The sequence below is a fragment of the Numenius arquata genome, chromosome 8, assembly GCF_964106895.1.
Source record: "Numenius arquata chromosome 8, bNumArq3.hap1.1, whole genome shotgun sequence".
Lineage (NCBI taxonomy): Eukaryota > Metazoa > Chordata > Aves > Charadriiformes > Scolopacidae > Numenius > Numenius arquata.
The window spans coordinates 51819002-51846784 of NC_133583.1; the positions used below are offsets into that span (position 1 = coordinate 51819002).

The following is a 27783-nucleotide window of genomic DNA, read 5'->3' on the forward strand; positions in this document are numbered from 1 at the left end:
GATTTTTTAATATCTCCAAGGCTGGAGATTCCACAAACTCTCTGGGCAATCTTTCTTGCAGGTCTCTAACAATTATGTGGAATGAATCCACAAACATTTTGTATCATGGCAAAAGCCTTAAGTTTTGCTGTGCATTTAGTTCTGGACCAAGTGAATGAATGTCTAGAGATGCGTATAACTAGACGCAGCACCTTGTGAAAGAAAAAAGGATTTATGCAAGCAGGGGACAAGGAGGTGAAGTCTCCCTTATGCGTCTCGCATTAGTGTGTCAGAGGTGGCTGTCACCTTTAAATTTATGGACAAGATTGAGGAACTCTGCCTGCTGGAAATACTGAATGCGTGTGTCCAGCTCAGGACCTAGCTCAGGGTTTGTAATAGAAGGAAGTGAAACAGACCAAGATAACAAAAACCCCATGGTGAGTATCATGTCATGGCAGAGGTCACCTTTCGTGATTATTTGTAATTATTTGTATGTTCTAAACTTCAGTGCAGGCTGCATGGTAATTGCATATGGATCTCCTAAATGTAGTTACACAGTAATCTACAGGAGCAGGTAAGTTCTATAGGTAGTAGCACACTTAGCCTGTGATCTCCGCAAATTGCCATGTAGTAAAAGACTAGTTATATGATTTGTACTAAGTCTCTTTCAACAATAGTCCTACTTCAGTCCTGTTGCTGTCACTATTAACGCTGACTATTGCTGAGTAGTGTAACTGTAGTAATACTAATTCTTTATAGATAAGGCAGCTGCTGTAGGTAGACAACACATCACTAAAGTAATTATTGTCCTTTCTAACACAGACATATTACTGTTGGCATAATAAAGTATAAAACACTCTTGCTGTGGAAGAATGATGTAAACGATAAAATGAAGAGCCCAATTTTGTTTTTTTCCTTGTTAATACGGATTATCAACTTGCTGAAAGTTTTACTTCTGTGAGCCAATTTAAAGGGAGAGTTATCATGTAGTAGGTTTATAATTTGTGATGAGACTAGATCAATTCAGTACATCATATAACTATGTAATTAATCTTCTTTCTCCCTTGAATGCTTTCGCAAGCTCTCTGTGGTTTTCAGTGTGATAATGGCCAGCCTTATTGGTATTCCAAAGCTTAGAATGAAGTAATTTAATTTTTTTAAACTTACTGTGCCCGATTTGTTTTTCATTTTGTGTATTGCTAGTGCTGTGATGCTGTGTGACTCTAAAGCACCCTTGCCACTACCAGGCGTTCATGCTGGCCCTTGCACCTCAAAGGAAAATTGATAGGTCAGTCCAACCAACTGGAGCAATGTTTGCAGGAGTAAATGCCCTCTTTGACAGAGGGTAGCGTGTCCTTGTAAACAAGCAAGTACTAAAATACGTGAAGACCAGACCTTATTCACTGCACAGCTTGCTTATTTATTTGCCCACATGACAGAGTTAGGTCACTTGGTAAGAGGATATTTTTACTTACTTAAAAATGAAAAAATAAAATCTGAGCAGTTAATGTGTTGAAAATTAAGCAGGAATTCCCTAAAAATGTAATATTTTCATAGCATTTAATGGTCTTGTTTGATCAGCTTTAATGAAAAGCAGATGAACAAAATACATCAGACGTTTTCCTTAATTGGCAGTCACAGTTTTGTAATTTAAAAGATGGTCTGATCTTCATGACTGATTGTTAGCACGTATTCATTTTTCATCCTTTATGACTGCAGCCTTACATCTCTTTCTATGAGAGAGGAACCGGTATTTTGAAATGTCACTGTCAAATGCTGTGACTGTTGTTTTTAAGGGTCTCTGTAACCCAAGATTTTTTAGAAGAATCAGATTATCCTTTTATGCTTCTAGATAGAGGAGAATATTGCCTAGATGTAACTTTTGGAAAAATCTACTTCGTTGACTAGAAATTTACCATTTTCTTGTATGTAGCTGCAAATGTTCTGTTTATACAGAGCAGTCTTAATGATCAAACTGGATGGAAAAAGTAACACAGCATACAGTTGTGGAGTGTAGGTGGCACTTCTCTTGCTTGAGGTATTCAGTTCTGCCAGTGTGGGTTGAAGATACTCCTCACTTAACTAATCATGCCTTATTTGAAATCCCACAAATTTCTACACCAAAGAAATGGCACCAGTTCTTTCCCAGCTGTTTTCCTGTGCAGGGGGAAGGAGGTAGCCTGAGACCAATGGCGGAATCCAAAAGTGTGATGTGCTTATAAAACTGGTCGCTAAAGCCAGGAGACTGTTCTCTCAACCATCTCCCATAGGTCCAGTACTCAAATGCTAAACGAAAGAACGTATTTCCCTGTGATGCACCTGTTTTGGTGCTTACAGTGTGTCTCCAGTGGAAGAGAATATTTCTTTATTACCTGCAGAACTAGTTCCTAAATATCATCTCCCAACTGTTTTTCTTTTTTCTTATAATGCAGCCTTCAAATCCTTCAAGTTATTGACCAACAGAGAGGTGCCCAGACTGCATTCACTTTATTTACAAGAACCCTGGGCATTACCTGAAGATCTTTTCTCCCTAGGAGTAAAATGCATGGAGAGTGTGAATTCTTGCACAAACTTCGCATCATTACTCTTTTTAAGTAAGAGAGATGCTGCCCTCCATCTTTTCTTCGTTCTCTTTGCTTGTCATCCTTTAGTGGTTGCTAAAGTGGGAATGTGTGGAGAATGTCAGGGATAAAAGTAGAGTTAACCAATAATGACTTCTTCAAGAGCTGCCTTTGTGCATTTACTCAGCCCACCAATCTGTCCATTTTTCTTGATCTCTTTTTGTATTTCAGGATAATGTTGTCTAGGGAAAAAGAGTTTAAGATTGTAGCAGTGGATTTTTATATAGTTGAAGTAGATGAGATCATCCTTAATCAAATATGCTCCTTCATCTCTTTGCTGTCTAGTGCTTTTGAAATGCAATCCTCCAACCTGACTTTCAACATGCAAGATCCTGCCATTAAGAATATACAAGGACAGCTCCAAGAAAATGCCAGTTTCTAGGCTTCTAGAAAAAGAAGCTGGAAAGGCTTCTGACAAAAATGTACCCGAGATGGGAACAAAGAATAGGTGGTGTGGAACCACACTGGTGGCCCACATGGTCCATTTTTATCTTAAACATTGATCCTGCAGGTTGTAGGGCGCTCTCATCTCGCTGCACTTAAGCGTCTGCTTTAACCACTTGAGTAATCTTGGTGGTTTCATCACTTCATGCTGCTGCTTTCAGAAAGTGCCGACGCCACAAGCTGCAGAGGAGCAGGCAGTGCTCCCTGCAGAGCAGGGATTCACGCAGCCATGGGTTCACTAGAGATGGATGATAATTTTATATTCTGAAGTGTAAGTCATCTACCTCTCATGACAATACATTCTAACTACATTACAGATAACGTCCGTCTCTTTGTTTTCTCTCTCAAGACAGTGAGTTCTGTGAACTTGATTTTAAAAAGTTTAATGTGATCAGTTTTAAATTTCTTAACTTTTGGTTTCACTCCCCATCTTTATGCTTTTCTATTGTAAGGAAAACTGGGTATTCTTATTTGCCCTCTATACTGCTCATTACTTTAAATTTCTCGTGTTTTCTGTCCAAAGCAGTCCCAGTCTCTGTTGGCATGCAGAATAAACCTGAAGTATTGGAAAGAGCTAGTTGCAGCCTCTGTGCAAGTCTGTAGAAAAAATTCATTACCTCTTACTTTCAAAGAGATTGTGATTGCAATGTATTCCCTTTCCCTTACTGTCCTCTCACATATAAACATATATATATTATAATTATTGTTTATTAATTTATTATTTATAAATACCCCCCCCCACACATAAGAATGTCACTCCTAACGTAAAGAAGGGCTGAACCGGGAAACAGTTCAGCGATACAAAACCAGTCACAAATAGTATTTGTCCACAGACTAAAGGTAGCTGAAGCTCAGTGTTTGTAAAAATGAATAAAAAACTCAAAAAGTATGTAAGCAAACTCAGAAATGACTTTTCAAAGCTCTCCGTGAGAAAGACTCTTTACTGTTCTGTTTCACCGCTTGCTGTTCCATAAGAAGAATTAGTGTATATTCTGCTTTGCCTCAGGTTCCAGTTTTTTTCTTACAGCACTGAAATAACTGCCCAGTGTGGACTTTCGGTGCTGTTGGGTTATGATTATGCAGGAAGAAGGATTCTTGAATAAATACTGAAAAATAATCTAAAGTTACATGTTTAATTTTCTACATTATTTCCTCCATGGTATGGATTGTTGTAATTCTGTGGGAAATTATATTATATTATTGTGCATGTTGTATAAGTTCAGATTTTAGCAGATGGATCCTGCTTTACTGAGCTCAGTTCTCCTTTGGTCTTTGTCCTTTCCAGAAGCAGGATTAGGCCCCAAGGTCCAAATGTTGTGGTCTGTGAAGGACCGAGTCATATTTGCTCTGAAGTTTGATGGACGGATGTAGATTGACGATATTTGCTTCTGCTTTAATGTCTCTTTTTTTCATGGGGAATTTTCTGACTTCTGGTATTAATGTAATTTGTATGAAGTCAAAGATTTATATATTAATTTCTTGGGGGAATAGGAAGGCTGGTGCTCTGCTCACCTTCAGCAGAAGGTTTAACTTTGTTTCTACTTCATACAACTTCAGCTCCCTAGTTTTAAAATTCCCTATTTTTTGTGTCTGGAAATGACAGAAAATTAAGGCCTATGGCTTAATTTTCCTGCAAACACTGACTTTGGTAACAGGCTGTAAATGCATCCTAATTAAACCTTTATGTACAGCGTTAAAGCAGAGGGGAGCACAGTGCTTTTAGCTTCTCTGCTTTTTCCTAATAAATACAGCTGTCACAGTGAAGGAAAAATTAGGTATTCATAAACATCTCAGTTTTATTTAATCACAGTTAAACTAGATTTTGTAAGATTTAATTTATTACTATAAATGCTACTCCTTGAATTACCTGTCTATAAGCTATTTTCACTTTCTAGCATCAGATAAAGACACATGAGCTTTGACAAGTTGAAGGCTAGAAACCTTTGCAGGAGATAGATGTCACGGGAAGTCTACCACCACATCGTTTCATAAAGCAGAGGGAGGGTGAAGAAGGGGAAAAGAGAGTAGTTTTTCATTCTGTTGTTAGGCTTAAGGGGACAGATATTATTCTTCTAATGTCTGCTCTGCTGAAATGAAAAACTCACTGACAATAATAATTTCTTTGACCTACCTATCTACACCAAGAAAATAGAAGCAGACACTTCTTGCCTTAAAATGTTATGCACGTGCACAGTATGTGTCCTCTGTTTTACAGAAAGTAATCTGTTCCTTTGTGAGACTTGAAATGTTAGACTGCTTTAGTTCTGTATGTGAAACTTTTGGTGCTAGATAGATGTGTGAAGCTTTTGCATTTGAAAAGCTGTCATTCCAATAAAATGAATTAAGCTCCTTTTTTCTTTTTTTTTTTCTAAATTCCCTTATGTTCTCCTTTGGTAGCATTCAGTTATCTGCCCAGCCCTGACTTCTTTTTCTCCTGGTTTTGTCTCAAAGGTGCTGTAAAGTAGCCAGTGGTGCCTGGCAGCCAGCCTTTGGTTAGTTAGTCAGTTATCCCTCCAATTATTTCTGTAGTTTCCCAGGCTAAGGATCAACATAAAAAATTATAGCGCAGTATACTATGTTGCAGTCTTGCAATAAAGCTATACATTTAGTTTGACATGTTATATTGAGCAAATTTTATTTAGAATGACAATTTGAACCTTGATCCCAGGTTTTATCTGAGCTGTTTGTATACTCTGTCATTTTAGGTGGTAAAAAGTGGCATTAATCAGCTACTCAAGAGGAGAGACAAAACTGCCAATGCCCAAGGAAGCCACAGGATTATAAGTGTTTTCTTTCTTGCCAATCAGTAGACTCTTGCACAGAGAAATGTCTTTGTTTCAGAATCGTAAAAAACAAAAGCAAACCCAATAAACTCCCATATCGTTGTGGCTCTCCTTAAGGAAACACTGCATCTGCTGGCAGGAGAGTTCAAGGAACATGATTTCTGCATAGCTCTTAATTTCCCACATCCAGATGAATAAATTGCCCTGAAAGCAAAAGGCAAACCCCCTCATGTTTTATTGTAGCCCTAAGACAGCAAGTACTTAAGCACGCACAAATTTTAGCAGGACTACTTCAGTGTTAAAATGAAGTATGTATGTGCCTCCATATTTCTGTACTTAGTATCAAAGGGCTTATATATCCTTGTAATTTATATCTCACTTAAATCACACAGAGAAATAATACATCATAGAAAAATAAGTTCTTCATTAACTATGTTCACCAAGTTCTTCAGCTCCGTATGAACTGCCAGTAAACAAGTGTCATATGTTTGTGTTGGATTGTTTGGTCTTAGAGAAAGAAGGATAAAGATAGCAGGCGAGATGTGTGGGGGAATTTGTTTCTAAGTCTGAAATTTAAATGTTCTTAGCCTTCTTTTTATTATGTCATACATTACATATGAATATAAATGTAAGTTTCTATTTGAAGAAAATTTTCCTTGATTAAAAATAGTTATCTACCAAGCTAAGGGGTGTATTTTCTTCAAAAAAAAGTTGGTAAAAAATGTGTTTTTACTTGGTATCCAAAACATCTCAATCAGTTTTTCTCCTGTAACATAAGGATTCAGTGAGAGATTTAATCTGAAGTGCATTTTCCCAAGCAGAGGGATAACCTTAATAAAAACAAGACACAATGTAATTCATGGCATTCCAGCACCAGGCATGAAAAGAGATTGGTATTGCTATATTCCGTGAGCCAGTGAGTTAAATTTCTTTGAATTGTAAATATATGTTCCCAAAAGAATGTTTTTTCCTTTAAATAGGTTAGCAGCAAGGTAGTAACTGTAATGCATTCCAAGTTTAAAATGCATTTATTCCATTTAGAGACATTCATTTCATCCTTCACAAGAAAGTTTAAAATGTCTGAACTCATTCAAGATGAAATTGTATTTTTTGACACAGACAAAATATTTTTAGCAATATATAGCACTCTTAAAATCACAAAGACCATGATCATGTAAGACGCGGAGTAATTGAAGCCCTTGCTTGTCTTGAACATTAAAACAAGGTAACCAGAGAAATGAGATGCTGTAGGCGATCCTGTAGCTAGGGATTATCTGCATTACCTCACTCCGGCTGTCCTCGGCGGCAGAATGAGTCAGAGCATTGCATACCATCAGATGTGATGAAATGAGATGCAACTCTTCTTTAAAAAAAATAATACCCAAACAGTAATATAAATGCAGTTTGTCAAGATGTAGCGTCCTGTTTTTTTGAAGTTGCTTGCTAACCTATGCATACATGCATATGCATCCGTGGTGTAACATGCCTCAGGGGAGTGCAGTTTTCATAAAAGTATTCTGTTCCTATTGCTTGTGGTATTTATATATAAGATTTAGCTGAATAACACTGCTCATGCATCCCTCCTGTACTGTGGTATTCCTCAGACAAAGGAAAGCAAGGCATCTCCAGTTCCTTGTTCCATTTTACTCTGCTCCTTTCCAGCACTAGAGACTCCAGAGAAAATAGTTTTGGTTTTTTTTTTTCCTGGGCAGGGCTGGTACCACTGCCATGGAGGGAGGAAGAGAACAAGGGAAATTACAGATGTACCTGCAACAAATGCACTGATTATTTACATGCTTATATGGTAGGGCTTGCACTGAAAATAGGTGGATTTCTGCCTGAGTTCACGTGAAGACAGGAGAGTTAGCAGTTTTCAGACGAGTTAACTGTGGGGCTGTAGATTGCTATTGCTTGCTAGGATTTTCTCTGAATTTAAGGATCTGCCCATTACTGAAGTGAAGTTGAAGCTTTGGAAGGGCAACAGTCAGCGCGGCTGCGTTACAACCAGCACTGGATTTTGGAGGGTTTTGATCCGATACCTGTAAATGATAACATACTTTCTTTTCTCCTCTAGCCCGGGTCGCTCCCCAATTTCCTTTGACAGTGAAATAATAATGATGAATCATGTGTACAAAGAAAGGTTTCCAAAGGTAAGGAATCACTTTTTGAATAATACGTTCAATGAACTTGTGACCAAGCTCAGAATTAATTTGTAGCGCTCATTGGAGGAGCCCAGCTCTTACCTCTGATTTCCAAGCAGTGCAGTTTGTTGAGAGTTTGAAGCTGCATTCTCTGCTTCACACGTTAATTCTGCAGTAGAAGATAGAGAAAAGCTTTGTGTATTTGTGTATGTACATCATATTTACAAAATTTCTCATGTCTTTTATTGGCATGACAAATGCTCGCAGGAATAAGAAGGGCAATGTTCTGGCTGCTGAGTCCATTTATGTTGTTTATGAGACCAATGTCTCCAGCTATTTTTAACTAATCCTTGTCTTTTTCTTTAAATTCCAAATCAGATCGAGGCTTGAAGAGGGATGTTTTGTTTAGTTTTATATATACTTAAAAAAGCTATTTTAGAGTAATTTAAAAATAAGTTGAATAACATTCTCTCATTATTCCCTTGTATAACTGCATTGATTTGATTTATACTGATCCAAATTTCTTTGGTTTTGGTAGGCTTTCCATTTACATATTGGAAACGTGAAGTTTTCTTTTAAAGCCATTCCAAATTATATTAGAGGTTTGGGGTAAAAACAGGTTTGCCACTGGGCCTTTTGGTACCAGGGAAGCAATGAACATAGACTTGGGTTTTTAGAAAAATCAATCTGAATTCAGTCACACTGAAATGTGCTGAAGTGATCTGCAGTGAAAATAAGTGTGGGGTTTTTTTTAAAAAAAAACAACACCTGAATATTGAAATCTGTGGAATCAAGCTTTGAAAGTTAACATCTCATTTGTATTATCAATTAATGTAGAAGATAGTGTGTATCCCAGAGCTGTCGATAGGGCTATTCCTTCCAATTCTAGTTTCTCTGGAGACGGGATATCAGGGCATATAGAAATAGAAATGCCCTGTGTGTGTTGCTTGGAGCAATGATTTTCAGCTTCATGGTCTTGCCTAAAAGTTCTGAAAACTGCCTCATATCTTATGTCTTTACTCTGGAGACCCAGGGAGGAATACAGCCTCAGGACCAAGATATTTTCATGGTCATTTGCATTTTCAGAAAGTGTGTTCTGATTAATTTTTGTTGTTTGCTCATGTGAACGTAACTTTCACCTTTGGTATGCTATTTTTATTCTCAGCAAAATGCTATTGTATTTTGGAGTATTTTGTAAGCCTTGTGTATTTTGGAATTGCAAATATGTTACTTTAGCACCCTACTTGTTTAAGTTCTGGGATAGTAAAATTTAAGAGTAATTTCTCTTTATTCCGTACTCGTAGGCCACGGCGCAGATGGAAGAACGGCTGGCTGAGTTTATTGCCTCTAATGCTCCAGAGAACGTGCTGCAATTAGCAGATGGGGTCCTAAGTTTCATTCATCATCAAGTTATTGAACTGGCCAGAGATTGCCTAGATAAATCACGTGAAGGTCTTATTACTTCTCGGTACTTTTATGAGCTGCAGGAAAACTTGGAGAAACTTCTCCAAGATGTAAGTGCTCTCTGGAAAGTAGAATATATTATTTTGATTGAAACTTTAAACAATAAGCCAGAGCTTTGATTTTAGGAGAGACAATGTGGATTCCAGGGGAAAGGCAGCAGGTGGGGGTGTCGGGAGATCTGAGTTGTTCCTGTCTGATGTTGATCTACCAAGGGCAGATTTGAGCAAATCACTTCACCTGTGTACTTTGTACAAAAGTTAAATATGCAAATGAGTAAGTCAAAGGCAGTCTTTACCATTTATGAAAATTGGGTTCATTCAGATGAAGGAAACCACTGAACTTTTCTTTCATGTACTTCAAGACTCTGAATGACTTATTAATTACAATAGTGCCTTCAAGGAGTGAAAAAACCATAGTTTGTAGTGTTGCTATTAATTTTTCATAAAAGATTTTCTTGAGCTGAACTTAATCCAGTTGTGAGTTTTTTAGTACTTCGATGTGTTTTGTGGTGTTCAAAGCATATGAAAATACACAAGGGGGCACAATTTTAATGCATGCTCAGTATGTATCAGCTACTCATTAAAAATCGCTCTTTTCCTTTAAGATGAAAATAATATAAAATTCAAAAAATCTTTTAGAATTTATGCTATAGCTGTTGTGAAGAGTCAATGCTATTACCAGTTGCTGGGTCCAGACCTCCGTTTGGGAATGTCTTCGTAATCCTCTGCTTTGATTTAAGGAGATAGCAAGCTGAAAACACAGGATTTATGAAGATCCCAGTCTCAGATAACAAATATCATGGAGACACCTAGAAACAGAGCACCCGAAATAATTTTTTTTTGGTGATGATTTTTAATCTGTTTGGTGAAGATGTGTTTATATGTCATTGATCAGTTTGCCAACCCGCTGACATGAATTGCACTAGTTTGTGCCCCTTTGCCAGTCTTTCCAGACATTAGAAAATGGCAGATGAATACAAATACTATAGCACTGTACAATTATTGTATTAAAAAGCTTTGTTAAAACTGCAAAATCTTCCCTCGTATCAGCTAAAATCTTTGGCTACCCCATTTATATGAGAGTGGCTGTAGTTTCCCTGATATTTGTTATGCATGGGAGAAAAATGACTCATGTTTGGTTTTGTGATGTTCTGCCTGGATAGGGAATATAATTTTGACAGATAAGAGAGGTAGGGAATATCTTTCAAGGGCCTATATGGTTGTCTGCCTATGGGATACCAGCAACCGCTGTGGATGCATTTAATAGTTAAAAAATGTATTTCCTGGTAAAAGTGGGGTTCTTTGGATGCCGTGCAAGAGTTTGACCATTGATGCCACCGTCCAGGGCTGGAGAAACTGCATCTAGTCAAAGAAATTGTTCAGTGTTTGTAGTCTTTAAAAGAGAGGAAAATTTGAGAGTGGCAGCGTAGCCTTCCTGGGCAGGGTAAGCATCACCCAGCCGTTACTGGTGGGGCCAGCGCTGGCTGGCTGTGGGCTGGGGAGGCAGGAGAGCGGTCCTGCCTGTGCAGGGCAGTGAAAAGGAAGATGGAGGGATACCCTGCAGCCAGATGAGCACGTGCCACTGGGTCCACCTTGTATCTCCAGAGTCTGGAAGCAGGGTATTTGCACACGTCAGCTGTGAAATAAGGGATCAGGCCTCTTTGGGTGATTGTTTGGAAGCTGAAAAGATTTCACTGTAAGTGGGTGTCCATGTTGGCAAAGCAGCTCAGGGTGTGAGGGGACTACAATGTGTTTTACTGCTTCTGGTAGCAGACACTTGGAGCTTGAAATCCTCCCGCTCGTGACTTTCTTCCTCTGTATGTGGACAATGATTTCTCATATCATAAGGAATAAAGAGACCAATAAATTTGGTCTGGACACTTCCAGTCTTCACTTTCAGGCCTGTCTTCTGGCCTGAAGAGGTTAATCAGGATCTCGAAGAAGGTGTGGGTCATATAGATTTCTTTTTTCCTTTCCCCTTCCTCAGAACAAATCCTCAAAACACACTTCTTAAATGTCCTTTTCCCTTTGATCCTACTTCTCCTCCTGAGCAGAGGGAAAGATGACATTGAACTGTTATTAGAGAAAATACAATGGTCATCTCTGGGCTTGTTCAGGAGTTGACATTCAGGGCTTGCTTTGACCTCTTCCTCCTTAAAATCTTCTACGGAGCCCTGGGGGTGAGAGAAGGGTCAGCTCTTAAGTTTAATTAATTTACTTTAGGAAGTGAGTTGGGCTAGAGATGATTAAAGGAAAGGCTTAGGGAGACAAGGGAGGCAGAACAGGCTGGGAAGGAAGAGGACAAAGAAATTGAAGACAGCAGAGGAATGCCAAAGACTTCGTTCCACAATCTTTCTCATGTATTTTTTCTGTCCTATCATAGTTCCCTGTCTTTTATGTTTTAATATTTAAAAAGTACTTGTATTCCCCTGCTTTCCAGCCTGTGCTTTGCTCTTCAGACTGCATTCTGAAAGGAAATAAGTGGGACATTTCTATCTAAATATATAGAAATTGGCAATAATATTTCTTTTGGAGGGACTGACCTGAAATGCAAGAAGTTTGGAGTCAATATTAGACTAGGTCAAACTTGACTGCAGGGTCTTTACTTTTGCTTAGCTTTAATGTATCACGTGGAGTTACACGCTATATAAAAATACCAACTGGAAGGTTGTCAAAAAAGGTCTTCTGCTTGGGAAGTTGTGTGGTCTGTGCAGTAGGATATATAGCTTTATGGTATATTTTTATAAGATATAGAAAGATTAATTTATTGGTGAATATGGAAATGAGCAGCAGCAGGTCAGCAAGTGGCAGGAATACCCATGGATTTTCCTACAGTTTTACTGTGAAAAAATGAATTTTCTTGAAATTCTTTTTTAAGGTGCTGATTCTGACACGTAGCAACAGACTAAATCACAGAAAGAAAACTTATTTTAATGTCTTGCAGTTTGAGTCTACTTTACATTGTAAAGATGTACCCGTAAAATAGAGTAACTGAGTATGTAAATAATGAGCTATTTAAATATACAAAACCAGAAAGCTTTTAAAAGTTCTTATATCCTGACTTTTGTAATGAAATACCGACAAATCTCATTAGTTATGCCAAATGAGATCTTTTCCCTTGTTTGTAGTGTGAAATACTGTCTTTTAGCCAGAAAAACCTATTTGCTTATTGCATCATTGAAATTATCTTGAAGTAAAAATGAATGTAGGAGATTTTCTTTATTTTGGAAAACGTGAACTTGAGTGTTACACTTCACGCTTAAAGTTAAAAAATTGAAAAATAAGATAAAGCACTTATAAAAAAGAATATTTGACATTCAGTTCTTTATCTGTTACTGTGGGGCACAGTTAGAGGGTAAGATGGGAGCTCAGGTTCTGGGATAAAAAAAAGGTTATAATCAGTTACTACCTGGTTGAATTGATGAGGTGAAACTTGCCAAGAGAAGTTTAATGGCTTTTGTGTAGGTGTAGCCAATTGGTGAGGAAGGTAAAGGATTACAGGTGTTCCTGTGCACGGAACAAAGGAAAAAGGGGAAGGTGTTACTGTTATACTGCGGTGACTGATGCTGCACATTGGCAAATGGATATTCCGATTGGGTTTGCTTTCTTAATGTGAGCCTGAGTGTAAATTTATTGGTTCTCGGCATTGCAGGTCTATTGTTTTGGTTTCCATCACTATATTAGCTCAATTACAGCGTTGTGACTTGCATATCCCAGCTATTGGTCCTGCTGAACCCCAGGGGAGGACAGTGATTTTAATTTCATGCCCCAGTGGCTACAGTTAGTGACGGATGGGTCTTTCAGATGAGGGAATCGGTTTGTAAATTACCCGTTGCTACCTCCTGTACACGTGTCACTGGCAATGTGTGCAGGAATGGCATCAGCCTCTACTCACAACCCTTATAGCTTCTCCCTCCTCCCCTTGGGAGGCAGGAGACGGCGGGGGGGGAAACCCTGAAATGCCACCAGCAACCTTCAGACAAGCATGTCGTCATTGGGAACTGCTAATTAGATGGCAAGCCTCGTACCAAGGCACATGGAAGCGGCAGGCAGTGCTTGGCTATATAACCCTCTGGTTTCCAGATGCTGTCCTTGGGACAGACTGTAAACAAGACGTCTGTAGGGATGTCCGGGCTGTCCTGCGCGGGAAGGAGACAAGAAGAGGCAGTTTTACTGAAGATCTTGGAAGAGCAGCGCCGTGCAGAGATGATGGCTGAGTGGCTGTTACAAGTTGTGTTTGATTTTTGTAATTGTCATAATTTTTTTTTTTTCCCCTTTTGCTTTTCTCTGTCATTTCGCAGTCATGGTCTAGCTTTTCGTTTTCAAACAGACACCTGATTAAATTAGTTACATCTTTACATTATTTTGCCTAAATTTTTGTAGGTGAGAAAAGGAGAAAACAAAAGGACTTGATTTGAAAGAATAAGTTTGCTTCAATGATACAAATGGATGCAAAGAGATGAATTGTTATTTTTTGCATAATATAACTTACGGGGGGGAGGACTTTCCAATTGCATGGCTCGTATTTCAAATAATATAAAGTTGTTGATGTTTTATTTATTCATTTCAACACAGCTAACCCCTGGTGATCTGGAATGTCTTTTCAAATATGAAAGCATTAATTTCTTTCTAGAATTCATTTTAACTCATAAGTTTGCATAATGGAATAGGGGACACGTGGTGAATACTAATCGTCATTTTGATTATTTTCTATTTTATAATTAGAAAATACCTTTTAGTTAGAAAAAAAAATTGCAACTTATTTCAATCCTTTCAAAATAATCTTCTTTATAAGGCTCTATAGCCAGGAAACATCTCTGATGTTCTTTTTAGATTACATCATTTTCTTCAAGGTTAAAATTCTAGCCCTACCTTATCAGTGCTGAAGTAAACAAATAACATTTCTTATTCTGACCTGTGTCAAAATGAGAAATAATAAACTCTCTTTTTTTTTTGTTTGGTAAGAAATTATCAGGGATATATTCTTTAAAATGCTGCCTGTGTGTTTCTAGCTCTGAATTTCTGCTTCCCTGTGTTTTTATTGTTCTTTTAGGTGATCACCAGTGTGATTTGGCTTCTCACCCATATATGTCTTTTTCTTAGGTGGTGCTAATGAACAATGCTAAATGAACTTTTTTAGTTTCTTGCTGCTTGCATCCTTGTTGATAAAATATCATTGCTATAAGCAACTGGCTTATTGTTTAATTTCTGGACTTTATATTTGTGGCTCTGCTAAAGCCTAATTTTTAGACTGGTTGGGGAAAAAATAGTTATACTTTGTTTCAGAGTTTTTACTCATTGGAACCATCTTTTTGTCACCCTGCAATGAAATGCTATTTTATTTGTGCTTCAGGATTCATAATCTAACCATTGTGTGTTTGAGCAAAAGGAGAGTAATGTGGGGGTGGTTGTTCAAATTTGTCTTTGGTTATTGTTTTGTTTTTACATTTGCTTTAGTGTGTTTATTGTTATAAAAAAACACCCTGTCACATGTACACACCTTGAAACTAAGCCTTGAATTTATGCTGAAATCTGGTAAAGTAAAGGGGGTGGGCAGGAATAAATTCTCTGAATTAGGTTTCTATATGCTCTTTGCTTTGCTCACGTGCTTGGTCTTACAAAGCATACAATACAATGCTGTAGTTGTTCAGCAGGATTTATAAAAACAAATAAAGAGAAATTAAAGTTTAGGTTTTTCTAGATGATGAACAGAAGTAGTTCAAATTCTGGCTGAAAGTTATGCCTAGAAATACGTATGGCTGTTAGTAATTATCAAGATGTCAGTATCATGTGGACAGTACAATAAAAAAAAAAACGGTATACCTATTTTCATTTTAAAAAGTAAAATAAAAACACATCATAGCTAATACAACTGATAGGTGATATAATGCAAATAGAGCCTTTGAAATATCTCTTGCATGATAAAAGGAGTCAGTTGTAATGGAAAAGCTGTATGTAACTTGGCATCCTTGAATGGGCTGAGATCATTGCCTGCCCTGACTCAGTCATGCCTTTGCTGCGGAATTACAGTTGCTGCGCTGGTGATTGCTCTGCCTTCACCATCTGACATAAAAATGAAGAGTTCACTGCAAGGACCATAATGTGATGTTCTGCTCTCCACAGGCCCACGAGCGATCCGAGAGCTCCGAGGTTGCCTTCGTTACCCAACTTGTGAAGAAGCTGATGATTATCATTGCACGACCAGCTCGGCTGCTTGAGTGCCTGGTAAGTTTGGTCCTCGGGAGGGTGTGTGTATGATCTAAAGAGTCTGGTGTGTGTTTTGGGAGATAAGGAACCCAACGCCTTTGAGAGAAGGCTTAAAATTCTCATAAAAACATTGATGAAAAATAATTCGATATTTTACAAAAAGAAGTACTAAGTGTCTTTTGCATTAATATAGAAGTATCTTTCCAATGGAGTGTCAGCTGCAACAGGAGCTAAATTATGTTTTAGTATAAAGTTTATGGCTGAGGGGCCAGATGTAGCTGTTGACATCATTTTGCGCTACTTGATGCCACCTGATTTTCCTTGTGTTGTTAGTAGGTACAGTGAAGTGTGTGTACGTGTATGGTGTGCGTACGGTGCCCAGAGAGCCGTGCTAAGAAAGAACTGTCACTAAGGAGGAAGTTCCTGTCCATGATATAAATAACGTTTGGGTTCTTGGACTCAGACTCTTACTGTAAACCCAGCAATTGCAGAGAAGCCTCATGTCACGTTTTCCAGCTGTGAACAAGAAGGATAGGCCAGTGAGATATCCAAGCAAAATTGGAAGCCTGAGGTTGAAATCCTTTTCAATGTTACTGGAATATATGGAAAAGCAAGCCTCATTGCTTTTTTTCAACTACTTACTGTGGCTAGTAAGACCATATTCTTTTATTTAACTCAATGCGGTGAAAAGCGTATAAGGCCACCCCAATGAAATAGGCCACTGTGTCCTGAAGTCATGAATACTTACGCAGCCTGAACATGCATTGTCACTGTGATGCCACAACAAGAGGGTTAATACATTTCTTGAATATAAATGGAAAGAGATGTTCAGGCCTCTGGTGTGCACAATGTTGTGGTGTTGTGGTGACTATTGGTTATAGGGGTCAGTTTTGTGACACTATTTTAAAAGGATCTTGAAAAATTGCTGAAAGTGTAGGAAAGAGTCACAAAAAACTGTTTGAGGGCTGGAGAAGGTGTCACAAACCCACAGTAGAAACTTATGAAATAGCAGGATGAAAGTCCTTGGCTTGTATTACATGAGGGGTCGAGGCTCACAATGTAATGGTTCTTTCTGGACATAAAAATGACAAAGAAATTACATCTGATTGGGATGTGAAAGAAGTTGTCTAAATTAGGAATCTGTGGCTGGATGTAGGTGTGCAGTTAACAACTGAAGCACAATGTGGGCAGTATGCACAGGGGTGACTTTTATCGCTGGAGTCACTAGCAGATAAATGAGGTTTTCAAAGCTTTCCGTGACAAAGTAGACAAGAGTGGTTCAATGTTCCAATGATACCAGCTTTTGAAAACATCTGCTGAGGTACTGGTGAAAACACCAGTAGACTTTGGAAGGTTCCCTTATTCGTCCTCCGTGACTGCCAGATGGATTGCTGTGAACCCTATAGCACAATGAAGACTGTTGTCAGTGATGAAAAGGTAGGCCACACAACTAGACAGACAGATGCCTACACTTACTTGTTGAAGAAGTCTCCACTGCTTTATATTGAAAATTCTGGACATAACTCCATTCAGCCTGGGAATTCTTTGGCTTTCAAAACTATTTTTTGTGATTTAGAGGAGTTTTGTGCCTCCAGTTATCTTCTAGCACTTATTCAAAATACCCATTGGAAGTGAAGACAATGAAGAAGGCAACTAAATTTAAGCTTATTGTGTTTGTATTTGCTGTGGTCACCACTGTCATTTATGCTTGAGTACACTCTACTAGTAACACATCATCTCAGAAGGCATGAAACCTCAATAAGTTTTGTGAACCCATCTCTATACCTGCAAGCATGTCCAAACTCAAGCCAGCTTTTAGCTGCAAATCAATAGGTCTCCAGGTTCCTCCACTGTCTTCTGCACCTGATGTTCTGCAAAGTGAGTGGGAGCAGGTGGAAGCTGTAAAGTCATTGAGATTTGAGTAATGAACTCCAAAGCATGTAGTGACAACCTTGACAATGAAGTGGCTAGACTTCAAAGCATAAAAATACTATTTGTATCTATGTCTTTCCTGCTTATTTAACCTTGATTGCCTTTCTAGCAATTTTTTTCCATATATATGTTTTATTCTGCTGACATGAAGACTTAAGTATTAATGCCCCTTTTTTTATCTCTTAAAAGAACAAGAAATATAGCAATGGGTAGTCTGCCACTTAAGTAGCTTGAGAACTAAATTTCTTTTTTAAAAACAGATTTTTTTTTTTGTAATTTAACCTCTAGCTTCATTGCTTGTGAATTTGTAGACAAATATTCTAGGATTTAATATTAATGTTAATTTTAGTACCAGCTCATTCTTATTTCTTCCTTGTAAATTAAATAACTGACCATATAGGCAATGATCATGATTGCTTTAATTGGGTGAAGGCATTTAAGTGTTTTAAACTTCAGTTATTTGGCTTCAGTCTTTGTATAACCTGTTGGACTGTGAAATGTTTATTTATGGACTGAGTCTCTGGGGCTACAAGAAAACAATAATGTGTTTTGTGCATCACTGAAACCATCTTTTGGGAAAAAGTATGTAATTTATTCTTTTTTTCAGATTATTTTTCCATAGCATTTGCTTCTGCTTAGTAGGGATCATTCTTCTACGTTTAAGTAAAATTGTTTACAGATGATTAAATAAATCTACTAAAAAGAAGACAGAAATGGAACTTGTTTAATTTCTTAGTTTTTGGTATGTTTGAATTTTTTGTCACCAGACCTTTTTTCTTTTGTCCTTCACTGACCAATAAAAGGCTTGTGATTATATCTTGAGGAGTCCTTCCTTGACTCCACTCCTTCCAGTAGCGCAGTGCTGTTGACCATCTCTCTCCCGTGGTCCTCTCTGGTCCGGCTCTTGCTCTCCGCCAGTTCTGAGGGAGCTGATGAACCCTTTTCCAGTGGAGTTAGGAAGGAACTTGTTTTCTTGCACTGTCTTTGGTGACAGCATGTACGTAAGCAGCATTGCTTAAAGCAATGAAGAAAAAGTGCATCTTTTCTCTGTTTCTCTAACCATTCAAATATCTTCACGTCATCATATTTGTTTTTCTTGTTCGCAGTTCTCTGCTCTCTTTTCCCTTATGCTGCTGAGCACACTCACGTCAGTTCTCTCCTGATGCCCTCACAGCTGTGTGCTGTAACTCTTCCCATTTTATCCTCCCATTTCACTAGGAAATTTTTGAAGATTCTTGGTGGAGCTGCTCATTGCTGGTGAATGATGAGGTTTGTAAGGGAGAGTTAAAGTTAACTAGTGAACTTCCTTCTGAGCAGAGTGCTCCTGCTACCAAAAGCTGGTCTTTTATTTCCAACTGTATTTGTTAGTCTAGTAAAAGAGATCACACCTTCCTATAACATTTCCTTGCCTTAGAGACCACATACACCAAGACTGAATTGATAAGGTGATCCTGTACTGTATAGTACAAGAAATAATGCAGCAGTATTTCTTATATAGAAGGTGAAATCCTCTGCTAATAAAATAGCAATTGCTGTTTTATTAATAATTTAATTAGCAATTGCTAAGGTCGGTACAGTTACAGAGTTGGATTGGGTGTGTGGTTTGATCAGAAGTGCCACTTGAAAGCCAGAGAGGTTTACATTGGCTTAACTCACCTGTCAGATGGAAGTGGCAGAAGGTGGCACCTCAGTCTTCCTCACAGACTTTTCTCTGGCCCATCTCAATGTGATGGAATTGGGAGGTGTGTCCACATTGATGCTTACATTATCGTGACCATATGGTCTCCGATAGTCTGGGTTTGGTTCATAAAAATTCCCTACAGTCCTTTTCCTGTTTTGATTTGCAGATCTAAGCTAGTGGACATCCAGCAGACTGTAAATGTCTCATTTGTGCAGAGCAGGGTGGTATGTGTTGTATTGCTGCTTGTAACTGCAAATGTTTCTCATCACTTCCGAGCCCGGAATTAATTTTGGATGATTCTAAAAAATCTCCTACGTGGGGGAGAAACCTTTCATAATTGTAACGCTGAATCATTTACCCCTCTCTGTCTCTTTTGCCACCTTGCTGTAGGAGTTTGATCCGGAAGAGTTCTACCATTTGCTAGAAGCTGCAGAAGGCCATGCCAAAGAAGGGCAAGGAATTAAATGTGACATTCCTCGTTATATTATCAGCCAGTTGGGACTCACCAGGGATCCCCTGGAGGGTGAGAACTCTTGTTTTGTACTCTCCAAACTGCTTCAAAGGATAACCAGATCTCCTGGTCGCTACATAGCTGAAGGAGGCTTTTATTGTATTGGTTTAATTTCAAGGCCGTTTTTCCTTATTTTCCTGTTTGCTGTCAAATTCTAGACTGTCCTTTCCAGCCCCATGTCTCAAAGGAGTGTTGCAGGGGTAAGGATCGCACATCAACAGTGACAGTTCTTTACTTATGGTGTTAATAATGTCTCCCTGTATTATAGCTGAAACAATGTTAGAAAATGGCTTTATGATTTAACTGTTTTCCCTGTGCTGTTGGGCAGTAAAAGTAAATTTACTCATTATTTTTCTGACCTGCCTGCCTGCTGGTGGCCTGGTTGGAAAGCATCCTGTCATCCCACTTTGTTGTCTTCTCTGGGAAAAGCGTATTTGTTGTGATTTTCCATGAGAAACCAGGACTAGTATGAATTTTTAGGTGGAGATGAGAATGTATTTTTACATCTTGCATAGCAGCGAAACCAAAGAGAGTAATGCTTTAGAAGACAGTAACAGCTTTTCTGCTGGGTCCCAGAATTGCATATGGTAAATTGAAGATGCTATAAATGTACAGAGGCCCAGAACATCCTTACTATGGGATGTGTGAGTTACTATCTCTGCCTGGCACTTTGCTGGCTGAATCTCTTCTCCTGTGACAAGTTTTACGAGCGTGCATGACTTGCTCAGCAACAATAGAAAGTGTGACAGAGACCGGAGGTTACTGCAGAATATTTCAGCAATTGAACCGTACTTTTTGTTTTCTCAGGAGAGCATAATTTTAGCATAAATTAGTCATCTGGATAGGACTAGTTTAACTTCTATGGTGTTTACCAGAATGACAGTGACAGGTTGACTTCAAGTGAAAAGCTCTTCGGGAAAATTTCTACCAAAGATTGCTAAATGCAATTTAATAGCATTTGTTGAAATCTGACATTAAAGGGAAATTTCCTTTGATCCCTGTCATGGGAGAGAACCTTTCCATCACTAATTCCCCTTACTAAAGTCAAATTTCCTTTAGAAATGTGTGGAGATGTCAAGGTGCATTATTTCCTTTCTGTAAGGAGGGCACCCAGAAATGTCACTGATGTCTGTGCAGAGACTAGTAGTTAATGTAGGATTTGGTTTTGCAAAGTTTGTAGCATCTTCTCAGAGAGCTGAGTAGCCTAAACTAACTGACTTTCTCCCAGTTTGCTGCTGCTCAGCATTTTCAGCAGAATCAAACACATTTCATGGAGGGAGGTTGTTTGAAATGTAAAGCTTTTTCTTTTCTGGAGTACAGAGGTGCCACCAGGCTATATGCCGACATATATGCATGGAATAGGTTTTAATATTAACTAGCTAGTGGTTTCTCCAAACTTGCATTTGTTGCTTTTACTTGTTATAGAAACCACCTAGAATAAGTCAGGCTGAAATTAGAACAATTAATTATATTCATCTTTATATAAAATACCGCCTACAGCGTAAAAGATGTTAAAGGTTATCACTGTATAATTGGGGTGACTTTTTACAGAGGGGGAAAATGTCCTTCCTCATCTACAAGCACCTCTTAAGATCCTGTTTGTCTAGTATAAACAAAGAGAATAGTGTTTGATTGAGATCATTAGGAGTAATCTTTCCTCTTTCTTTTCAGAAATGGCCCAGCTGAATAGCTATGACAGCCCAGACACTCCTGAGACAGATGATTCAGTCGAGGTAAAGCAGTAATACGCTCACTCTGTCTAGCGCTTTTTTTTTTCGCTGGAAAGAAGTAGTCTACATTGAAGAATTAATTATAATGCAGAGTAATTCTAATTAAAAAAAAAAAAAAAAAGTGCTGACATTTAAAAGTGCATGTTAAAACTAGAATATACACTCAAAATATGGAAATCTCTATACTGTGGTGGTGAAATGCTTAAAAGTTGCAAACGGGCATTATCATCAAGTTTCGATTTTTTTTTTTGGACTTGTAAACAAAAATGATCTGGAGAAATTCTTTATACCTGCATTTGTAAAATGTGATGGGTATTGAAGAGAGTTGACTTTAGTAGCAGACTGTTGGAAAATTTTAAGTATATAACTCATTGGGTTTCGAAAATCCTTAGTTGTTTAGTTTCTTGGTATTTTAAAAATTTAAAGTTGGGGAAAGGCCTGAATCTTACAGTCCACTGATTATGCTAATAACTGTGGAGGGAACCTGCAAGAGTCCTAAGGATACAGACCATTATCCTAAAGCTGAGGAGTCCAGTGGTTCAGAAATGGATTGAGTTTGGATGAATGCTGCTTAAAGAAGAAAAGCACAAAAAAGTGATGTGTTGGATGGAGTAATTCATACTGCTGGTCTCTATTTTCTTGTTGTCTTTCCCCAGAGCCGTGGGGCCTCTGTCCAGTCAAAGAAAACTCCATCTGAAGAAGAGTTTGAAACTATTAAACTGATCAGTAATGGTGCTTACGGGTAAGGCTTTTTTAGGCTTTGCTTTAGAAGAAAATACTATTATTGTCCTACCCAGGGAAGGGCTGTAGCACAGTTTGGCAAATGATTGGTTTTTGTTGGGTCCAAAGCATAAATGAATTTTACTTGAGTCTTACAGAGGTTCCACACTTGTCATGTCACTGCATTCTTCTGGGAGGTGCCATTTCTTGCAAGTTCTTGGGATTTCTTAGACAATAGCCCCTGTACCTGGACATAGTTCCTGGTTGCAAAGTCCTTACGTTGCGTTGAACTGACACAAAGCTTCCATCTTAGGAAAATTAGTTGCCCTACATTAAAGCTTTCAGAATATGGTATTCCTAATCCCTCTGTGGCGCAAGTTTTCTGAAGCCCTTCCTAGCTGTGACCTCAAGCCTGGTTTTCCAGTAACTATTTCTGCACCATTCTTTATGATAGGTAGGTAAAATATAGACGCTTCAGTACCTTAGCTTGAGATGACAAAAACATTTTCCCTAAATATTTCTTGAGGGAAAATATTGTCACTTAGTTTATTGTAAGATTTCCTAAGTAGTAGTAAAAAGATGTAGTTTCATGGTTTGAGAAAATTGTTTTGCATCCATTTCCTTACTGCTTAGCAAGGCAGTCTGTATTTCCTTTCATGCTCTCTGGTTAAGTCCTGTGATTTGTGTTTGTTTAAAGCCTAAATGAGTGAGGGTAAAATTCTGTAGTTGCAAATGTTATTGATGATTCATTGAAACAGCAAGAATATTGAGGGAGAAGTAATTTATACTTTTCTATTCTTCCATGCAGTCAGATTATATATATAACATATGTGGCTGTTTGTGAGCACTTGAAATACTAAAAGAAATGCTAAAATTACATTGGGGCAAATCTACTGTGAGAAGTAATACAGTGGAAGTGCTGTTAGATTTTATTATCCATTGAAGAATCCAGAATGAATATGGTCGGTTAAAATTTTAACCGCTCGTACAAACCTATCCAGAATTTTAAAGATGGTTTTCTTGATTCTTTTCAGTTCATAAATCCTTACCAGTGGTGGTCATTAGGTTGTAACTGAAGAGCAGTGATATTCAGTGGGTCATAATAGCAAAACCTGAGCGTGTGCTTGAGTGTTTTGTTGAAGTGGGTGCTTAGTTAACAGCAACTCAATTTTTAAAAATTATATGTGGAAAAAGTGTAAGCATATTTTTTAGTCAGTGAGGACAAAACGGAGCAGGTCAAAGAGGCACATTGTTAGACAAGAAGATTTTATACATTTTCAGTCATATTTCTTCACAGGCCCCATGATTTAAATGTAACTTTGTAAAAAGGGGAGAGAGAGGTGGTAGTTTTGCTGTTACTCATATATGTCTTTATATTGGGTGTATTTTATAGTCAGCTGCTGGTGAGACGCAGTACCATGTTAAATGTAATATACTCCAGAGAAAAGGAAACAAGTACTGATTCAATAAGGCAGGCAAACTGGATGAAAATTTTATTTGCAAACTGTATTATTAATGTGCAGGAATCTAATGATCTGCAAATGATAGAAATGTAAGAGATACTTTACTGAAGGAAATCCCCAGTGACAGTGTTGCGTCAAATTAATTTTATGGAGCTTGGAAAGAAATCGTGCTGATTCCATATGGTTTGGACAATTTTTTAAGTGAAATGGTGACTGTAGTGTTGAAAAATACATGCCTCTCTGCAATGATGCTTAAAGAAGTTTGTGACATTTGTGTCTGAAATATCTCCTTGTTAGGCACGTCAGTGAAAATGCTGCTTAATTCAAGAAGGCAGAGTAGCTTTTGAAGGAAGCATCATGGGGTTCCTTCTTTTCTAGGGGAGCTTGATGCTGAGATGGGATTTTATGGAGTCACAGATAGTCTGTCAGGATCCATCCAAAATAGTTACCATCACTGTTTTAAAAAAATAAAAAACCCCAAACCCCAGTTTGAACCCAAAATGGAACTTTTCCTCTTGGTATGTGGTTTTCTAGAGCGGTGTATTTGGTGCGACACAAGACCACCCGTCAACGTTTTGCCATGAAGAAGATCAACAAACAGAACCTAATTTTGAGAAACCAGATCCAGCAGGCTTTTGTGGAGAGAGATATCTTGACGTTTGCTGAGAACCCCTTTGTGGTCAGCATGTTCTGCTCCTTTGAGACAAAGCGCCACCTGTGCATGGTTATGGAGTATGTGGAAGGTATGGTTGTCATTATCTATACCTGCAAAGGGACCTTGGAGAGGATGGATGTGTAGTGTGCATGCAGTGTGTCTCTTCGTAAGGGATGACATTTCTGAGTGATTTAAGCGTACTTTTCGGTGTAAGACTGGCCAGTGCACTGCTCTGAAAACAATAAAAAGGAAGATCATCTCATGGGAAGTCCTTTCTCCATGGACAGTCAGCTCAGTCAGCCCTGCAGTCACAGGGGAGGTCATGATGCCCTTTTGGGGAGGAATATATGGACTGCTTGGGCTGAGCTGGAAAAATGAGTCATTTACCACTAGCACAGTTTAGCGTAAGGAGATACTCCATTTGTGAATCCCTGTGACTAATACAACATGATTGCAGTGGAGCAGAGGAAACATAAAGCCACATGTAGAAAACTGCTGGGGTCAGAAGTCAGCACGAACTTTCCAGTCTTCACTGAAAAGAAATCCTCCCGCTCGCCTATGGGATGGGATGGCTGCATCCATAGCACATGCTTGGCGTTACAGTTAGAAAAAGACAGTTAAGAAGCATCACCAAGCAACACAGTCTTTGTTCTTTAGCAGCCTATTTTAAAATACAGTGCTATGTTATGCTGCGGGGTTTTTTGTTTGTTTTGCTTATTCTTCAGACTATTATTTGATTTTCTTTTATCACTGTATCTTATTGTAAGCAATATATTTCCACTGGTGGATAGGATTGATTTCTTACGCCTTGCTTGCTTGCTTGCTTGGCTCCATATCAGAAATAAGCTTACAGGTATTCTATCAGTGCTCTTTCAGATAAATTAATGGAATGAAAACAGTTGTATTGACATAAAAAATTTTAATATTAATTCCTATTTGCAATTGGAGATGAAGGTTGAACGAAATGTGTGCCAATGTTCCTTAAGAAGCTTGAATCAGGAGACCACGGTCTTATTTTCATGACTACCACCGTGTCCAAAGGCATGGCTGCCTCTCCATGTGTAGGGAGAGCTGGTTAGTAGTTGTAGAGGTGTTTACTTACTATTTTAAGAAGCTTGATGTCAGAAATAGTGTGTGTCTCAGTGGTGGAAAGCAAAGAAATTTATAGAGAGGCCAAACAGTCATGAACTGCCCTTTCTTTGAGGCTTCCTTATGGTTTGGAAATGGCATCTGTACAGTCCTTGAGCAAGCATACCCAACATACATGGATCTCAGTTTTCCTAAGATTTTAATATTTATTTGAAGCTTAAGATGGAGTGTAGAGAGAGCTTTAAAATTCAGGCTAACGGGGCTGAGACAGACAACCTTTAGGAAACTTACACTAATCCAGTATTGTAGACCTGTAGCTGTTCTTTCTTACTGATATTTGCCATTTCACCATGCCACATTTGCAACTTTTTTTCTAGGAGGTGATTGTGCTACACTTCTCAAGAACATCGGTGCCCTACCTGTTGATATGGCGAGGATGTATTTTGCTGAGACTGTTCTGGCATTGGAGTACCTACACAATTATGGGATAGTTCATCGTGACCTAAAACCTGATAAGTAAGTCTCTAGCTCTTCAGAAGCTGGAGGGGAGAGAACCAGTTCTTCAGGGGCTTTCTCCATAAGCAAGAGGACATGGGGGCTAGAGACAGTAGAGATCTCCAATGGCATCTGACACGCGGGAAATTTTGTGGAGTCTCTTGCTACTGATGTAGAACCAGATAGACATTGAGAAAGGGTGGGAAGAACATCTTCAGATATTATCTCAAAGCGGTTGCTACACTGATGAAATGATGGTGGAAGGTAGTCTGATCTCTAGTTGCTTTGGCTGCTCTGTGATATTCAGTTGCATAGGGGGCTCCTTCCAGGTGTTTGATAGGGACATAACACTGAGAACTTGCTCAGCATTATCTTGTGTTCTTCTTTTTTTAATTGCTTTTGGGAAACAATTAATTGAATGTTGGATTATTTTGCTGCTTCTCTTTCTTCTAGTCTCTTGATAACTTCCATGGGTCACATTAAACTAACAGACTTTGGACTGTCTAAAATTGGGTTAATGAGTCTTACAACTAATCTTTATGAGGGACACATTGAGAAGGATACCAGGGAATTCCTGGACAAGCAGGTAAGCTGAAAAATTTTGTCTGTTGAAGTGGGATCAGATGCAGGATTCTGTCTTGGGATAGAATTGGAGTTTGTAACGTTCCCTCTGTGCCTTGACACTGTGCTGTGTGTTGTAGAATGGGAGGGAAAGTTACAAGTCCTTTCTCATATTTGTGCAGAAATTGATGTTGTTTGTTATTTCAACTTCTTGTTTTGGAGTGATACACTTTAGCTCTTAGATTAGGATATTGAAAGTCTGGCCCAGGCAGCAGCGCAGGTGTGAACAGAAGTTGGTAACATGGATTTTACTGGAAGGTTGTTCCACGGTCTCCCCCTTCTGGTGCTTATAAAGTTCATGGCAAGTTCCTATATATTCGTTCTTGTAATTTTGTCTGATGGCTTAAACATTGATTTTTATCCCCATGATATTTACTAAGGCTCATTTTTCTTCTTAGTCTTTATTTTGCTAGGCTTAACCAGCTAAGTTCTTCTAGATAACAGGATAGATTTTCCTTTGATGAATGAATAGCACTTCCATGCACCTCTTTCAGCTTGAGTTGATATTTCCTGGGCATAGTTGACAGGAACTATACTGTTCTGGATGCAGGCTCACCAGTGCCTTGTACAGTGGGATTAAAAAATCCTTCTGTCTTTTGAAAATACCTAGGATTGCAGCTGAATATTTTTTTTTTCAGCTGTGCCAAGTGTTAACTCATAATCATGCTGTGGTATTCCTTTGCTTCTGCGTAATGTTGTTTTTTCTCGCAGGAACTCTCTTTGGTCACTAGATCATGGTCTTGCACTTTGCAGTGTCATATTTTTACAACTATTTTGTTATAGTTGCTGCTTCTAAGCCTGAGGCAACTTAGAACTTCCAAAGTGATTTCTGTAACCATTGTCTGTGCCAGCTGTACCTCCCAAGTTCAAACGCTGAAGTGTGTGATCATGCTGTGCTGCTAATTCTGCATCTGTGAAACTAAATTCTGCTATCACAGAGTTGCGAGAGGTTTGTCAAAACTCAGTTCCCGATAGCTGTAGCTGTGCCAGTAGACATCTATCAAGCAGACAGATCTATACACATAGAATACGCATTTTTCCCATATGCTTTACCATACATGCACCAAAGAACTACTTATCTGGCGTGTCCACACTAGGAACATTTCATAGTATGTGATACCATTTCTGTGCAGGTAATGTGTTCCTCATATATAGACTCTTGCTCCATGGAAGTAGTTCACAGCATAAAGGGGTTAGTGACAAAACATTCCTTGTAAAGCTCTGAGGGAGAAGAGAAAAAAAAAAAAA

The 27783-nt window shown here is 38.5% G+C and overlaps 1 protein-coding gene across 1 annotated transcript in view; it reads left to right on the forward strand.

Annotated features, from left to right (window-relative positions):
- MAST2 (microtubule associated serine/threonine kinase 2) overlaps window positions 1-27783 on the forward strand; it is a 198906-nt gene that overhangs the window by 146787 nt on the left and 24336 nt on the right. Inside the window, exons 10-19 of the mRNA XM_074152183.1 lie at window positions 488-553; window positions 7902-7977; window positions 9273-9482; window positions 15555-15656; window positions 19642-19774; window positions 21434-21495; window positions 22149-22234; window positions 24210-24418; window positions 25797-25935; window positions 26368-26500. Of these exons, the coding sequence (XP_074008284.1) occupies window positions 488-553; window positions 7902-7977; window positions 9273-9482; window positions 15555-15656; window positions 19642-19774; window positions 21434-21495; window positions 22149-22234; window positions 24210-24418; window positions 25797-25935; window positions 26368-26500 (1216 nt within the window). The remainder of the gene's footprint in view (window positions 1-487; window positions 554-7901; window positions 7978-9272; window positions 9483-15554; window positions 15657-19641; window positions 19775-21433; window positions 21496-22148; window positions 22235-24209; window positions 24419-25796; window positions 25936-26367; window positions 26501-27783) is intronic.